The sequence below is a fragment of the Ictalurus furcatus genome, chromosome 12, assembly GCF_023375685.1.
Source record: "Ictalurus furcatus strain D&B chromosome 12, Billie_1.0, whole genome shotgun sequence".
NCBI lineage: Eukaryota > Metazoa > Chordata > Actinopteri > Siluriformes > Ictaluridae > Ictalurus > Ictalurus furcatus.
In genome coordinates, this window is record NC_071266.1 from 12,933,666 (window position 1) to 12,950,975 (window position 17,310).

At 40.1% G+C, this 17,310-nt stretch overlaps 1 protein-coding gene across 2 annotated transcripts in view; it reads right to left on the minus strand.

The window, feature by feature from the left end:
- Window positions 1-17,310, minus strand: part of ntn1a (netrin 1a) — a 70,782-nt gene that overhangs the window by 87 nt on the left and 53,385 nt on the right. For both annotated transcript variants that reach the window (XM_053637507.1, XM_053637508.1), the window contains 3 exons: window positions 16,092-16,145; window positions 7,925-7,999; window positions 1-4,481 (listed from right to left, as the gene is read on the minus strand). The exon at window positions 1-4,481 is cut by the window's left edge and continues 87 nt beyond it. In XM_053637507.1, the coding sequence (XP_053493482.1) occupies window positions 4,153-4,481; window positions 7,925-7,999; window positions 16,092-16,145 (458 nt within the window). In that variant the 3' untranslated portion in view covers window positions 1-4,152. The remainder of the gene's footprint in view (window positions 4,482-7,924; window positions 8,000-16,091; window positions 16,146-17,310) is intronic.

A 17,310-nucleotide genomic window follows, 5' to 3' on the forward strand; every position in this document is an offset into this window, starting at 1 on the left:
ATTAGATTATTACAGAATTCGTGTACAAGTATTATAGAATTATAGCAGCACTATTACAGCATTATGAGAGAATTATTATTATAGGACTGTTAGAGGACAAAGTTGAGCGTGTGGTTCTGTGTCACTGTAGTTCCTCAGGTTCCGGGTTGTGGTTCTGCCCGGCGACGCTGTCACTGAGTTTCTCTCTGTTTGGAATGAAAAGGCGTTTGAAGAGAAACAATTCCATATTAAAAGAAAAAGAATTCACATGTTAAGTGCACTGATGTTTTGGTGGTGCGATTTTATTCAAATGAAGATGCTTTTATTTATGGATTTGATTTTTCACCACACTGCTGCTCAGTAGTTACTCGTCCTCTAAACAAACACACCGGAATAGAAATATTTTAAAAAAACAACCCAGAACCATAGCGAGTCACGTCATTAAATATATCAGCTCTGTAATAATCAGAATATATTAGTGAAACGAAACTGCTGATTAAAAAAAAAAAAAAAAAGAAAAGAAGCAGTGTTTTATTTTTGAGAAATATGGCAGCCACAAAATATAACACACACCACCACCACCACTACCACCACCAACAACAACAACAACAACAAACAAACAAATGAAATTTTACATCATGGGAACAAAACAAGTTTGTGTTTTAAAAAATGTAACGCAGAATTACAGGAAATCGTCGGAAAGTGTTTTTAATCTGATTATCAGCACGTGCTTATTTACAGGTGATAAATATTAAAACAAGAAATGTGTGTGTGTGTGTGTGTGTGTGTGTGTGTGTGTGCCTGTCAGGACATATTAAATTCAGGACTTAGGAATTTGATATCCAGTGAAATTCCTCAGCAGAGAGACTCAGGAAGGGGGCGTGGCCTAAACTCTGAAGGCGGAGCTTGTTCATTAGTGTTCATATTTGATTTGTACGTCATTTTTAATCCTGACTTATTCCACTTTTTCTTTTGTGAATTGAAAATATCTTAAACTTGGATAAATTTATGTGATATTATTTATTCTGAAATTATTCTCAGATTTTCAGCCTGTTTTATATATACATATTTTTAATTAATTTCGAGATTTCGTTTTCTTACTCTCCTGGCATTTGACTTCTATTTAGAAATAAATGCTTAAAATGAGAAAAAATGCCAACACGATTTAAAGCTCGAAATGAGTAAAAATGTCTAAAACTAGGTTTAATAAATGCATAATCGGTTTATTGTAATCTTATAATAAGAAATGTTACATATATTTGAATATATTAAAGACATTTTTACTCACTGAGCTGTGTAGTAAAACAGTTGAAAAATAAATACACAAAATAATAAAAATAAAGGAATCGTTTGTACTTGATTACATTTGAACATTTTTTTTGTGTGTGATGGAATTTGATCATTTATAAAGGACACTAAGTGAAACAACAATTTCCTCATGTAACCAATGTGAAATGATCACATGACCAACGTGATTTTGGCTTTGAATAAAATGGAAACGTTTACAATTTCACATAAAAAAAACAAAAAACACCAAAGTTGTGTATTGAACAATATTCCGTCATCACTCATGAAATTCTACACGTCTCCTAACAGCAAATAAAACATTTCTGTAATCACATCGATTCTGTTTCAAGCATTTGGCATGTAAACTCAATCAAATGGAAATAATAATAATAATAAAATACTGTCACATACATTAGTACATCAAAATAACTGCAAATGTATCAGATATACTCATAAAACAAACACAGATTTACTGCACACTTAGTATTTATGCTTTCAAATATTGATCATTAAACCCCAAACCTGTATGTCAGTGATGTAACACACACACACACACACACACACTTATTATCCTACACAATAAGAAAATGACAGTTAATCTGCGATGGCTCTGTTTCGTGAGGGATTTTAATAAGCAGCACTGCAGTGGAGATTATTAGTGTAGATGATTAAAAGGAGGCTTTATTTCATATTTGAACGATTTATTAAATTCATTCAAAGTGTTAATCAGCTCTGAATGTGCTCACGGATGTGTGTGTGTGTGTGTGTGTGTGTGTGTGTGTGTGTTTCAGCGTGAGTGCTTGGTTGTGTTTTTCTCTCTTGAAAATAACTGTACAATATTCTAAAATGAAGACTGTGTGTTTCACAGACAGCACAGAGCGGATCTCCCTCCTGAGTGTAAAGTCTTGTATATTGTCTTATATTTTAACGCAAAACGAATAAAAAAAAAATAAAAAAACCACAACGACAACACGATTACATTCAAAATCAAAATGATCATTGACTAACATGCAGCATTCTGTGGAAGGCTAACACTAACGCTAACACACAAACCCATCATCCTCTCCTGTCAAATAAAATCTGGGCTTAAAAGTTGGATTTGTGAAATCGTGAGATTTGAGTTGGATAAAGAATATAAGAAACGAGAAATAAGAAAGCAGTCAGTGTGAGATGAGTGATTACGCTTATTCTTTTCAAATGTACGCAAAATCTTTTCCTAAACCAACTGACGCTTTATTATGATTTTTACTATTTAATGATAATAAAAAGGTAAAAATGAAAACGATGCGTCTATGCTGTAGATATGAAATAAATCTTCAGTACGGCGTGAGACGACGTTGGAAAGAAGACCGAAATGATAAAGCTGTATCGTTCAGAAATGATACGAAAACGAGGATCTTCTTAAAAACGTTCAATTACGAGAATGCGGAACAAAAAAAAAAACTTTATAAAGAAGCAGAAACGTAATAAATAAAAATTCCCCAAATGACGTCTAATTAACTGTAAATAGATTTTTTCTATGTAAATAATGATTTTGTGTTAATATTACGTTTAGGAATTCAAAATACAACAACCATCTTCCGAGGCGTCGCAAAACCTGAAAATGAAAAAATGTTCGCGCTTTTATTTATTTATTCCACTTTAAAATGTGGAATTTACGGAGCAGAAAAAATCGGTTTAATAAAACAAACTCTTCAGCTCTCGGCGTCTTCATCTTCGACATCTGCTTTGCGTGTAGTCGTCATGAAAGCCCACAGCAGAACGACGAACATCTCCCGTCCCAGATGTTGCTGTGTTTTTTCTTGTTTAACGGTTACAAACCACACGGTGTTGAGGTCGTACGAATGTGTGAGACGTCCTGGACGTGCCAATTGTCCTTCACGTTTCTCTGTATTTTTATCCACGTTTCAGTGTAACGACGTTTTACTGAGGTTGTAAATATAACCGCCGCCTGTGTCCTCTTTACCCAGCGAAAGCATGATTTGCTGGTCATGTGATCAACACGTTAGTAAAGAGAGTCGGACGCTTTGAATGGCGTGGAGGGAAAACATTTTTAAGATAAATGGAGAGCAGATGGAAAATGGAAATCGTAGGCGTGTGCGCTGATATTAAAATTTCACACCACAATAAAACATTAATATGTTGTTTTTTAAATTTTTTTTAGCGCTCATGTTCACTAGGAATTCATTATGGGATTCATTAATAAACATGCTCATTAAAAAAAAACAGCTCGCTTTCGACTGCTAAAGGAATTAACTATTAAAAAACCGTTTGTGTGTGTGTGTGTGTGTGTGTGTGTGTGTGTGTGTGTGTGTGTCAGGCATCGTACATGTACATTTGCATGTAAACTCGATAAAATAACAGTGTGTCATGAATATTAATGAGATTAAATTTCTGTGGAGGGTTAATAGTGGGCTTGTTTTAAACAAAACACAAAAAAAGGAATTTATTTAATATTCTGTGTGCTGGAGTAAAAAAAATGTACAACATAAACGCAAGCATGGGCATCGTTTCACTGCTGGAGGAAGTGAGAATCAGATCCCCGGCAGCGGGTGATGGCAGGAGAGTATCTGTGGGTTTCTGAGTCTTTCCTGGGTCTGTAAACAGAATTTGGGAGAGTGATGAGGTTTTACAGAGACACGGTGCAAATCCACATGAAGCGAGCGCTGAAGGACGTGAAGAAAGAAAGAAAATCAAACTGTGAGGTGAGTCCCTTCGTGACAGGCGTGCACTTCCTGTTTAAGGAAACCGTTCTCTGTTCCGAGCGGCAGTGTTCGCTCGCTCGCTCGCCTCTCTCTCTCTCTCTCTCTCTCTGCACTGCGTCAGATCTGTGTGAATATTTGAGTTCAGATCGTCCGTCTCTCTGTCTCAGATGTTCGTCTCTCTTTAAGGCTTCTTGCATTTGCCTTTTTTCTCTCTCTGCTGGAACTTGCGCAGTCTCCGCGCCCACGTGTCCCTCCACTGGATGACCAGACTGCCTTTATCGGCCACCATGCCGCTCTGCCCTGGCGCGTCCTCGTTGTTCCCCAGCAGCAGGTATTTCTTCCCTGTTTTCATTTTGGGACACTTACAGGCCACGTCCTTGGCTCGGACCCACAGCAGCTGGTCCCCTCGGCGGATGCGGCTCTCGCTCTGCTTGTACACGGACACGATGTTCACAGTGAATTTCCACCACTCGCCCGCCTTGTCCGATTTCAGGATGTGCACCTGAACAGCTGCAGGAGACCAGACACGCCGTGTTAGACACCACGTTAGACTTTATGTCTGTCTGAAGCTGGTGATAGCTTATAAACACACACACACACACACACACACACACACACACACTGAAGATTATGATGGTTTAATGTCTTCCAGATCTTTGGAGAATAATAAGCAAGTAAATGTTGTGTCTTGAAGTTTTTGTTTGTGTCTCATCGTGTTCCTGCAGAGAAATAAACAGTTTTTTATTTCACACAAACTCCTGCTCATCGCCGTGCCCACTGAGTGTGTGTGTGTGTGTATGTGTGTGTGTGTTTATGTGACGACGTGAGTGGGATTTTAACAGGGTAATCCTGCTGAAGAGCTGTAATTAAGCCTCTGGATGTTCTCAGATGATGCTGCGCTGAAACTCTTGCCGTTGTGTGTAAGTGCACTAAGCAGAACCCGAGCCTCGCTGCAGAGACACTTCATTATTAATGGGCTGAGTGGTGCTGCGTAATGCGGCTAAGACACACACACACACATACACACACACACACGCATACACACATACACACACAGGGGGCAGATGTGGAGATGTGTGTGTGTGTGTGTGTGTGTGAGAGAGAGAGAGAGAGAGAGAGTGTGTGATTTCCTCTGAGGAACTGTTGGTGTGAGGATGAGTTAGTCATAAACACTCAGAGCGAAGAGGACACACCCACCCATACCCACGCGCGCACACACACACTGAGTCAATGAGCAGGATGAGTGTTATGTCATCTCTGTGTATCCTCTGGAGGCCTGATGGAGGCGCTCTTCATCCTGCACTGACCTCAAACATTCTACAGCTACTTTATAGAATTTTTAAATTGTGTGTGTGGAAATGATAGTAAATATTTCTAAGCTGATGACTGATGCTTGCTGTTTTTCCTGTTATTTTTATTTTGCATTTTTAAATGTAATATATTTTTATCTCTTTGCAACAAGTCTTTTTTTGTATTTTCTAAAAACTATGTAAAAAAATTGCAGATGCAAATATACATCAATTCTTCATCCTCTTCTTCTTCTTCTTCTTCTTCTAAATAATCCAGTCATTTATTCGGATTTCTGTGGACCTTTTTTCACCTTAAAACTGTGTAAATGTCGACGTCTCACAATGACAGACGACTGCAAACCCTCATGAACACGTGTACGTGCTCACAGCGCGGGACCGCAGCATGGCGTTAACGGACTGGACGCAGCTGTGGCTCGACTGGAGCTCTGGACATCAGCTCCTCTCCGACGCCTTTTCACAGGAAGCACATCCGACCCCATCCTGAAGTCGGACGCTCGGCTCGGCCGTGTCTGTTAGAGCACAAAGCCCCCTGACGGCGCGAGAGCCGAGGGAAAGTGGATTAGGTTTAATAGGTGTGTAGGAAACGGGCCAAGCCGCAGTGGGGCGGCGGGAAAAACGCCAAGGCTTCGTAATTGAGAGACGGCCGATGGAGCTGACTCTGCGGGAGTTGTATTAAATAGGGAAATGGGCTGGAGGTAATGCGTTCACCCTCGGTGTGTGTGTGTGTGTGCGGCTTTTAGATGGATGAAGAGGAACAAATGCAGGGAGAGAGAGATAGAGAGAGAGAGAGAGAGAGAGAAAGAGAGAGAGAAAGAGACAGAGAGATAGAGAGACAGAGAGATAGAAAGAGAGAGAGAGATACAGAGAGAGAGAGATGGTGGGATGATTACTGTGGGACGAGCATGGAGGAAATTTTGCTCTTCACCCATTACTCCTGCAGTTATTGGTGCTGTTGGTTTTGTCTGTAACAGGGTTTTAATTGACCTGTTTTTTATTTGAATGTTTTTTTAATTGTATTTATGTTCGAATTTAAAGCTGAATTTCCATGCTATGTGTATTAAAGCTGAGAAATAAAACGCTGAGGCGTGAATAAAAAGAGCTGATAAAGCACGATGGCTTGCCGTTTCTTGATCTACATTCTCAATGTGTCTTTGTGAACTCATTCTACATCATCATCAAACGGTAACGGATGACGGACGCCTCTTTTTAATGACAATAATCTAAATAAATCAAAAAGCATATAAAAAGAATGATTCTGATATATGAATAAGATTGATAAATATATATACGAGGTTGTTGAAAAGTCCCTCAGAAGTATTTGAATGAAACTACACTAGCTTCTGTGCTGAGGTAACGGAAAACTCGTTAGCTTAGATTTTAGTTAGCGTGAGGTCGCAGTTGTAAACACTGAGCTTACTACATTACAACATAGTTAATGAAATTTTGGTTAATCAGCCAGTTAACAGTAAATCTATTCACCAGCTGAAACATATTACTTAGGGAGGAGCACTGAAGAGATGAGGTCCATGTCCCACTACTAGAAACATGCTGGGACGCCCATTGCGCAATAGGAAGCTCACAGCACGTCTCAATTCTCGCAAAAATGTCCGCGTTCGATGTGCTCTTGTCCTTCCGACTTCGTTCTTTGTGTTGTTAGAATTGAGAAACGGCTTCTGTGTTTGACTGGCACTTTTTGATGACATCTTATTGCTTCAGAATATCCAATAAAACAGTTGTTTATGTGGAAAAAAAAAAAAACTCCACCTGTTATCGTTATATTTTGACCGCTTTTCAGAAATTTGGTCGATATCCACCATTATTTGTATGGAAAGTGATTGTGTATGCCACTTTATGGTTCTCTCTTGATTATATATTGATTTATTGATTTATTTCATATGAACACTTAGTGCACTGATACACATTACTTCAGCACTCTTTAAGGATTCATAACCTGAAGAGATTAACGCTGAAAAGGATTAAAAAGGACAGAGGAATAAAAGTCTTTACGGAATATACCCGAACAAAGCTGCACCAAATGGACTGCCACTCTATTTCGTATTATTAAAATAAACAGTTTGTTAGGGTTTTTTTAAATAAAGGTTTTATCCTTTTTTTTTTTTTTTTTAAAAAAAAGAACTTTAGATGTCAAGGGTGTCTGTCCAAATGAATCAACAAGCTGGCTGTCATTAGTGTTGCTAAGCTCTTTAAGTTCCTCTGCGTCTCGCTTGACTGATGAAACAGTGCGAGTTGGGAGGGACGGAGAGAGCTGCACATCTGCTCCATTCAGAGAGCACAGAATGCCTGCTGGCTTCAGGAATGCTGCTCTTCCCTTAATGAGGATCTACCCTTAGCGCCCTGCTCCCTTCTGTCCGTCACACTTCCCTTGACTTGATCCGCTTTGGGCTTAAATACCTGCTGGGCTGTCCGTCAGCGCCGTGTCCGTCCCCTAAGCCCTGCGCTGATGGCCTTTCCTTCTGTTTCCTCCCTTTGACTTTCTTCTTGAAAGCCCCGAGTAAGCCATCACTACAATGGAGGGCGCCCTAGGGATCTTCAAGAATATAGATGTAGTTGCGTGTGTGTGTGTGAGAGTGTGTGAGAGTGAGTGTGCGTGTGTGTGTGTGTGTGCCAACCTTTACGACTCACCGTAATCTTTCTTGCAGTACTTTTTCATGTTGATTTTCAGCTTCCCTTTGGATGCCTTGCAGTAGGAGTCACAGTCTGCGCCCAGGAGAGAAAGAGACAGAGACAGAGAGAGAGAGTTAGAATGCATTCTACCAGAGAAATAAAAGATGAAAAGAAAAGACAGAGTGTGACACTCCTCTAAACAGCTCATCTATCTGCCAGCCCATGCTTCACGCTCGAACCCATCTGCCCTCGTCACGTTGTGTGACTCTAATAGATGCTTCTTTTTTTTTTTTTTCCTTTTTTTTTTTTTAGAAAAGCAACAGACAAAAGGTCCTGCTCTCTGCATGTCTGGACCCTCCCTTGCTCTGATGGGAGACCTTCAGCCCCATTCAAGCCACCCAGTGCTTTCTTTTTTTAGCGCCATGCTAATTTCTCCCCCGTCCTGTCCCCATTCTGTGCTGTCAAAGTGCCACCATGGGACCTTGTCAACTCAACCCTCGCATCTACTCGACCCCTTCGGCCCTTCCTCCCTCGACCCCGGGGTCCAGCTGAACTTTTGGCGTTTATTGGTTCAGCACCCGGGGAGGTGGCAGCGTGTTGGGGAGGGGTCACCATGGCACAATGGGAGGTCAGCAGGGGGAAATTAGTGACCTGTGAAGTGTTAAAAAAAAAAAGCCTTTTGGTGTCTGAAAATAAACACCAATAGATTGCACGGCGGATACTCTAGTTCAGATCCCGCATGATGGATCTCTCCAGAGTTTGGACAAGTGATGCCGATCAAATTAATAAAGAAGAATGTGAGAAATTGATCAGCTCACCCTCACTGCATCAGAGAGAGAGAGAGAGAGAGAGAGAGAGAGAGAGAGAGAGAATGAGATGTTTGTCCAAAAACACAAGAAACTATTTAGAACAGAAAAAGCGATTTAGCCCACACATGGACATGCTGTCAGTTTTAGTAAGCGGGTGGAGTGGTGGTGGTGGTTGTGGTGGTGGTGGGGGTGGTACGTAGGCTGAGGAAAGTTGGGGGTGTAAAGGGCTGGAGTCCTTTCAGCTCGCCTGAATATGAACAAACGTCATTGTTTTGGGCCGACCCTCGCTCTGCGCCTGCTTTTCACTTTCTTTTCGGGACCCTTTTCTCCCGGACTGAAAGGAAGTTGCCTGGACAACGGCGGGGTGAGAAAGAAATGTTGGACAAAAAAGAGACGTAGTTTCAGCGTAGTGGTCATATGTGCCCCCCCCACCCCAAAAAAAACAACAAAAACCCAACTGCTCGACGGAGACGTGACTGTGGGACGTTAGAAATGTGACGAAATGACAAACTTAGTGAAACTGAAGAGTGCACGTATCGTGGCAGCCTCATTTCCATGTCAATGGACGTTAGCAAGAGAGAGCAGCTTTTGTTTTCCCATAACCCTGTTTAATGGCATCGTGATACTTTCCTTTGATAGCCCTCAATTTCTCACTAGCGAGGCCCGCTGGGATGCAAAGAGCACCCGGAGATTCCCATTGAAACGCTCCGAGTCCCCCGCCGACTGGACAAATGTAGCGATTGTGCTGCCTCTCGAGTTAGGGGAAGTGGGGTTAGCTCCAGCTCACACAAGGAGGTGTTGCCTTGATGGATGTTTTTCTCGCCTCCTTTTGAAGGAAAGGAAAGGCTGAAGAGCTTTTGGGATTGAGTCAAGTCCTGCTGGCAGCGATGCAGGATGAGGAAAAGAAGAAAAAAAAGAGAAAGAGAGAAAGAGGGGTGTTAAATCATGGGCGTAGGGCTTGTTTGACATCGGAGGAATGAGAGAGCGAGAACGAGGCCGTGTGATTCAGCACACACTTTGGACTTACTCTGAGAACAAGACCAAGATTCCCGAAGCATTTAGATAATCAATCAAACGCCATTATTTAAGATATCACTACGCCTTCAAAAATAAGCATGGAGAATTACATTTACACAGAAGTTCTATAATCTTTATGTCATTACACTCGGCTTTATTTTCCTCTTGGAATAATATTTTCTTCATATGTGGGACGCTGGAGGAGAAAGTGCATCTGTCTCCATCTCTCCTGTCTCACATCATTTTTCTTCTGTGGACAGCCATGGAAGAGTGAAGCATTAGAGAAGCGGTAGAGAAACACACACACACACACACACACACACACACACACACGCATGCACACACACATACAATCAAACACACACACACACACACACACACACACATACAATCACACACACTCACACGCACACTCACACACACACACACACACACTCACATACAGACATGCACACACACTCACACACTCACACACACACTCACACACACACATACACACTCACACACACCAAGCTAAAAGAAGCTGAGATCGGACCCTGGGTGTGAGTGAGCATTGTGTTGAGCGTGAGCGCTGATCTGAGGTCTGTAACAGCGAGGCGTGAACAGGCGCAAGGGGGGAAGGCTTTCTCCACGCACAATGAGACTGATTGAGAAACAAATTGCTGCAAATAAAGCGTGTAATTCGATTATAGCCGCAGTCCCGGACTCCTGCTGGAGTGCACGCTGTAAAAGGAGAGCTGGAGCTTTTCCAACCTCAGCCTTGTCATATCTTCTCATTTCTTCACTTTGGTTTTTTTTTTTCCGAACAGCTCGAAGAGTGAAAACGTATCTCTAACATCCAAACATCACGTGCAGTTTTACTGTCAAGACCGGATCAGCTTTACAGTAGAGAATGTCACGTACTCAACGACTTATCGTTCTGACAGCACTGTTCACAGTTCTATCTAGGAAGTTTTTTAATCAGAAATGAAAAAGTTGAGTCCGTATTTTTTCTGAATCAAACTTGGGTGTATTTTCCACTTCGTTTGTGAAGGTGAGAACACAGCAACGTCAGACCAAAACGACCGCTCCGAGGCCACGAGATCAACTGCAGCGCGATTGCGATTCGATCCTGAATCCGGCCAAACGCAGGAAGTAAGTCGGACATGGCGTGGGTTTGGTGTTGTGGAGGCCATTTTTCTGAAAATGTGAGCTGCTAAACTGAGCCAAAGGACAGAGCTGTATCAATGCGATACGCTCTGGAGAACAAAAAGAGCAAATAAACAAAGAATAAAAACAATAACAAAACAGCAGAAAGGAGAAAAAGGCAGATGAAAAGGAGGAACTAGAAAACAGAAAGTAGAAAATAACCTGATGGCTGTATTCGAAGTTATCTGAAGTCTTTAGATTTTGTGTGTTTCGGAGGTTAGCGGAGGAGAATGATAAGATAACTGCCTGATGTTAATCTGTCGATTCTGTATTCTGTATATCTGTGAGATATACAACTTTCCTATTCCTATTACAAACACTTCTGTAAACACGCGCATGTAAAGTTAATGAAAACACTCGCAGGGAAGAAATATCAAAACAACGGCTCTCTTATTATCTCTGCAGCTTCTCCGAGACAGTAATGAGATGAAAGGAAAATAAAAGCGAGACGTCTGATGGAGTCTTCTGTCACGCGGCTTTCTCTCCCGAGATAAAACTCGCCAGTAATGTCAACAGAGTCACACACTGATCTCAGAGCTGCTGAGTTAATGATGTGTTAACTTCATTTAGTGTACTCATGTATATTTGGAGAGATGCAGAGTTTACTTTTGATATCCCGGCATTTCTAAGTACACTGGGTGCAGAGGATTCTATAATGTTCTATAATTATTATTATCTACAATATTATTCATAAAAATATTTTTTTAAATACATAATCTTAAAAAAAAACTCATCGATTTTTGGTCTCATTCTAGAATTTTAGAATAAACACTTTTGATAAAGTTAAAACACAATTTTCCTGAAACTGTTGCTTTTCAAGGCCTGCGAGCATACGTGTGTGTATGTGTGTGTGCGTGCGTGTATATGTGTGTGTGTATGTGTGTGTTTAAGGGCTGTGAGTCATAATGTTGCTACACAATATGTGTTTTGTCTATTGAAGATATTCTCCATGCATTCCACCTCACCATGTGTCCCTGTGCTAAAGACAAATTAATACATGCCTCTTTCTCTCCACCTTTCCACACACACACATACACACACACACACACACCCACACCTGCTTCAGCGGTGACAACGCTCCTCTCTTCAGGAGGCAGGCGGAGAGAGAGCGAGCGAGAGAGAGAGAGAGAGTGAGAGAGAGAGAGAGAGAGATGCCCTGATAAGAGGAGCACATGTGTTTGTAATCAGCAGTTGGATGAGATCATGTTCTTGACACACACTTCTCCATCCAGAGGTGAGATGGGATAATGTATGCGCTCTCATAGCGGGGAACCTGGGTGGTCCTCATGGCATGGCTTTTTGATGGGAGCAACTCAAATATATGTGTGTGTGTGTGTGTATACCACCTTTCCCTCAGTTTGATCTGAAAAGGCGGGGTTTCTCAGGAACACTAGGCCACATGGGTTAAACACTTTTAAACCTGTGACTCGGAATGTGTTTGCTTCAATTACAGGAAATAGTCAATGCGTGGACGCTGAACAGGGTGTAAGAATCAGATCGCTGCTGTCTGATCTTCAGTTGTTTTTAAACCTAATAACCATTCTGAAGGTTTCCAAAAATCATGATCTACATTCAAAAAAAGGTTTAATGTCACGTCTAAAACTCTCAGATTGTCTTTAGTTGTTTTTTGGGGTTTTTTTTACAGAATGCATTTAGAGATAATTAACCTAAACAGACAAATAGAGTGAATAAGAGATTTTATGTTTTGAATAGAAAAGTTCCCATTAATCATGTCTGTGATGTAGAAGATTCTCCACTGAGATAAAAAAAAAAACAAACAGATAACTGAGTTCAGTTCTTTAGGATTAGAAAGATATTGCAGTGTCTCTCTCTCTCTCTCTCTCTCTCTTTTCCTCTCTGTCTCTCTCACACTCTCGCGCTCTCTCTCTTTTCCTCTCTGTCTCTCTCTCTGTCTCTCTCGCGCTCTCTCTCTCTTCCTCTCTGTCTCTCTCTCTGTCTCTCACACCTTTCCATGGAGGATAATTCATTGTATACTGGCCACTAATAATTTTATTTACAGATTTAAAACATGTCCCTTTTGTAATGATATTGAAAATGTTTTTCATTTGTTTTGTGAATGTTTGCATTTAGTGTCTTTCTTTGTGTTGCTTGATAAACTTATGTCTAATCTCTGGTTTTTGTTTAATACGTTTATTTTTGGTGGTATATACAGACGTTCTTGGCAACTGGAGTGTACGCTCACTAACTTCTTAAGTTATTGAATACACATATTACCAGCGAACAAAAACATGAGAGTCTCTTTAAAATGATGTGGAGTGTTAAAGAGGCAGTTGTTACTGTTCATGAATCTGCCAGTTTCACAGGCAAGTTTTTTTTCCTGACATAATGAAATAAAATAGTTTTTTTACGCAATGTTTTAAAATAAAAGTCTTTGAAGGGCTCTCTCTCTCTCTCTCTCTCTCCTTCTGTTTACAGTTATATTTATTGATTTCGTTCCAGGCATTTGTTAAGTGAACATTGAGTGAGACAGAATCTAATCCGAGTGCACAGAGAGATACGAGCGCTGAAACATTTCCACTGATTAACTAGACACCAGCACAAGGCAGTTATTTGCACAAAACTACCATCCTGCCTGCAATGCGCGGAGAGCCGAACAACAGAAGAGAAACGTAGCAGAAAGAGAAAGAGAAAGATAGAGAGAGTGGAAATGGAGAAAACCAGAAAAAGCATGTGAGGGAGGAATGTGAGAGGAGACGTGGAGGAGAGACTGAAAGAAATGTAAAGATGGAAAGAGGGAGGTTTGGGGTTTTCTGAGGAGAGAGAGAGAATGAGGGAGTGTGTCCCAGCAGCTCTGCTGTCAATCTGATCTGTCAGTGAAGCATTAGAAGCTTGCGATGGTCCACCAACAGCTGCAGAGATTTCTCGCATGCCAGGATTTCTCCGTCCGTGAGAATGACAAACGTTTCTTCAACAAAAACATTTTTTCCACAAGGACGAAACCCAAATACACTCATTCTCTCCATACTCCACAAACACTGCTTTTCTTTTCTGGAAAAAACTCCCAAAAAACTCAACAACCATCTGATACGTGTGATCGGGATTCGCTGCGCCGCTGAACAGCACGACCGTGTGCCTGTTAATAAGTCAAAACGTTTGGTATGCAAAGTTTTGTTTGTTTGTTTTGTTTGGTTTTTTGCGTTGGCTTGTACACTGCGTGTTGTGGAAGCCAGGAGGAACTGATACAGGAAGAAGTTCCTCGAGCAGATTAACGAGGGAGAATCAAATCCCACTTGTGGGATCGCCGAGTGAGAAAATTATGAAATCAGCAAACGAGCAGGGCTTCGGTTCCCTGCTGCGAGACGCTTAGACAAATTAATTGGAGTCGGAGTCGAAGATTAAAGCGACGAGAGAGCCAGGCCGTGGCTAACTGATTCAAAAGTTATGAAGCGTGGCGAAGCAGAGGCACTGAAACGGGACAGCTGAGATACATATTCATGCGCTGGGTGATTTATGGTGATTTATGCTGCATGCTGAACGCTGAGCGTTAATTCTACCTCTCTCATTAACTGCACTAACGTGAGATATATGCCACAGAGCTGGAAAACAAGCACGCCGATCCCTCACATCTGCTTCATTCCACTTTCCAGCACCTTCCTTCAAGCCGGAGACACACGACAAGCAAAACACAAACCTTCACTCACAGACTTCTTCAAATTTCTGCACTAAAATAGTGCCAGTTCTGTCCACCATGTTTTCACAAAACATAGAGATGGACTGATTTTCTACACATGTTCTACAACATCGCGGAACACTTAACACACGTGATACGCTTCTCGTGGTCATTTAACACATGGTTATTCCTGCTAGTTTCTGTTTGGGCAGTGAGATAAAAGTCTGCTCCATTTCCCACGTCTGTATTTTGAACAAATGTAAACCAGACGAGTGTGAACATGAACGTGTGAGACACAGGGAGGACAGCTCTTCCTGCTCCAAATGTCCAGGCTTCTCAAAGTGGGGTCAGGGGATCCTCAGGCGTCTGTGAAGACTTATCTTACATATCTTTATCAGACTTATTTATATTTATCCTTGTAGTTATTGTAGTTATCTACATGTAGGACTGCTCACTTGAACTGAACACGTCCAATCCAAACCATAATAACTAAAAAATAAATAAGCCTATAAACAGAAATAAAATAAAATAAGTAAGTAAGTAAATTTTATTCATAAAGCACATTTAACACAGCGAAGCTGACCAAAGTGCTGAACAGAGTAAAGAAAACTAAAACAGAAAACAGAATAAAACCAAATAAAGACAGATAATAGACAATAGTAAATAATGAGATTAAAATGCCTGGGAGAAGAGATATGTTTTCAGCCTCTTTTTTTTAAAAGTGGCAATTGAAGGTGCGAGACAGATGTCCAGTGGCAACTGATTCCATAAACGAGGGGCGGAAACTGAAAAAGCTCTATCCCCCTAGGTTTTTTAAACGGGATCGAGGGACATACAGAAGAAACCTATCAGAAGATCTTAGAAATATGTTAGATGAATGTGGTGTAAGAAGATCTTTGAGATAGGAAGGAGCTTGATCATTAAGAGCTTTAAAGACAAACAACAGAATCTTAAACTGAATCCTAAAATGGACCGGGAGCCAATGGAGCGATGCTAAAATTGTGGTGACATGATCAAAATTCTTTGCCCTGGTTAACAGCCTTGCAATAAGTATAAAACACTATAAACTGGTGAGATCTAGATATATTATATTGATATTGTGCTTATTTATGTCATGATACACTGATCTGTGCTCGTATTTTTTTATTTAAAATGTTTAAATGTTGTAAAATAAGTGCATGCTGACTGGAAGCTGGTGATGTTGCATTTTTTACCTTAATCTTTAACTAACTGAAAAGAATTATACATATTGTGTATCGTAGAAATGTGTTCAAACCTTGTGATATGATATTCTTGTCACATTACCCAGCCCTAACTTTAAATGTTTATTTTTTGTTTTTTAAATACCAATGTTCATAAAAATGTGTTCTATGGGCGGAAAGTTCAGGACTAAAAAGCTCCATGTCTACAATTAACAGTCGGAATATTACTGTACATTGTATTTAAATAATGTTTGAATAGTTGGATTATGTTTACAAATGAAATCTGCACTGATGAGGTGTGTGGAATAATTTTATTATAAAAGTTTGCTGCCTCTCACCTGCAGGCTGCTCTGTGATGCTCGCTGTGGTCGTTGGTGGTGCAGATGGAATTTCTGTTTCCAAAAAAAACACAAAAAAAGACAAACAAAAGACAAAAGTCAGAGATGAATCAGATAAAGCAACATGTTGTTTTAGGGTTATCATGTCAAAGACTAGAGCATTTTCTCTAAAAAACTGAATAAATGTAAAATGAAACAGGGCCTAAAGCTGTGACTTGTGGGATGCCTCGCTTTTCTTCTGCTGAAAAAGACTTGATTCTGTCTTCCCTTGTTCCACTGGAATAAACATTTCCCATGCATAAGAACAGTAAACTCTCCCCCATGTGATAACTGATAAAAGTGTAAACCCACAGACATTCACAAGAAATAAAGGGAAGGAGACGTAAAAACGAGACTAAACATCAAGAGAGGAAAGTTTTCTACTAAGGAAAAGCATGTTACAAGATGCTGTGCGTGTGTGTGTGTGTGTGTGTGTGTGTGTGTATCTGCGAAGAAAAAGACAGGAATCAAGTCTTTTGAGCAGAACCAGCCTTAAAATTGAAATGAAAATAAATCGGAGCTCTTAGAAAACCTGAAGCTCATTCTGATTATTATTATTATTATTATTATTATTATTATTAATCATAATAATTATTATGATTGATATTATTACCTTATTATTATATTAGATTATATTAAATTATTAAATTAAACAGAATTACCTAAAAACTGACTGAGACTTTTTAGTTATGAATATTTATTATTACACAATTATTGTAAATGAATAATTTCATAATGTCATTAAGAATTATTCATGCTTTTTCTTTGGAGGCGTCGTGTTTGACTGAGTTTATAACTTTAATGTAGTTCACTGGATCACTTGTCCTGGAGCAGGTTTGAGGCTGATGAAGCTGTTTATTAATATTATTCATGAGTTCAGTATTATATTATCAAGACTCTATCTAACATTCGATTATAACCCAGAACCTTATAATACTAAAGTCACGATTTATTAACTTGTGTTGCTTTGGATTTATTTGAAAAACAAATTTTCCGTACACTTTATAGTTCCGATTACACGTTATTTGGGAACCCTCATATTGTGTGAAGATTTCAGAGGGTGCTAATAAAATTAAACAATGTTGTTTTCAATTTTTTTGAATGTCCTTTATTAATTATAATCCCTTTATTATCATTTAAAAATTCTCGAACATTTGTTTCATAATTACCATATAAACAC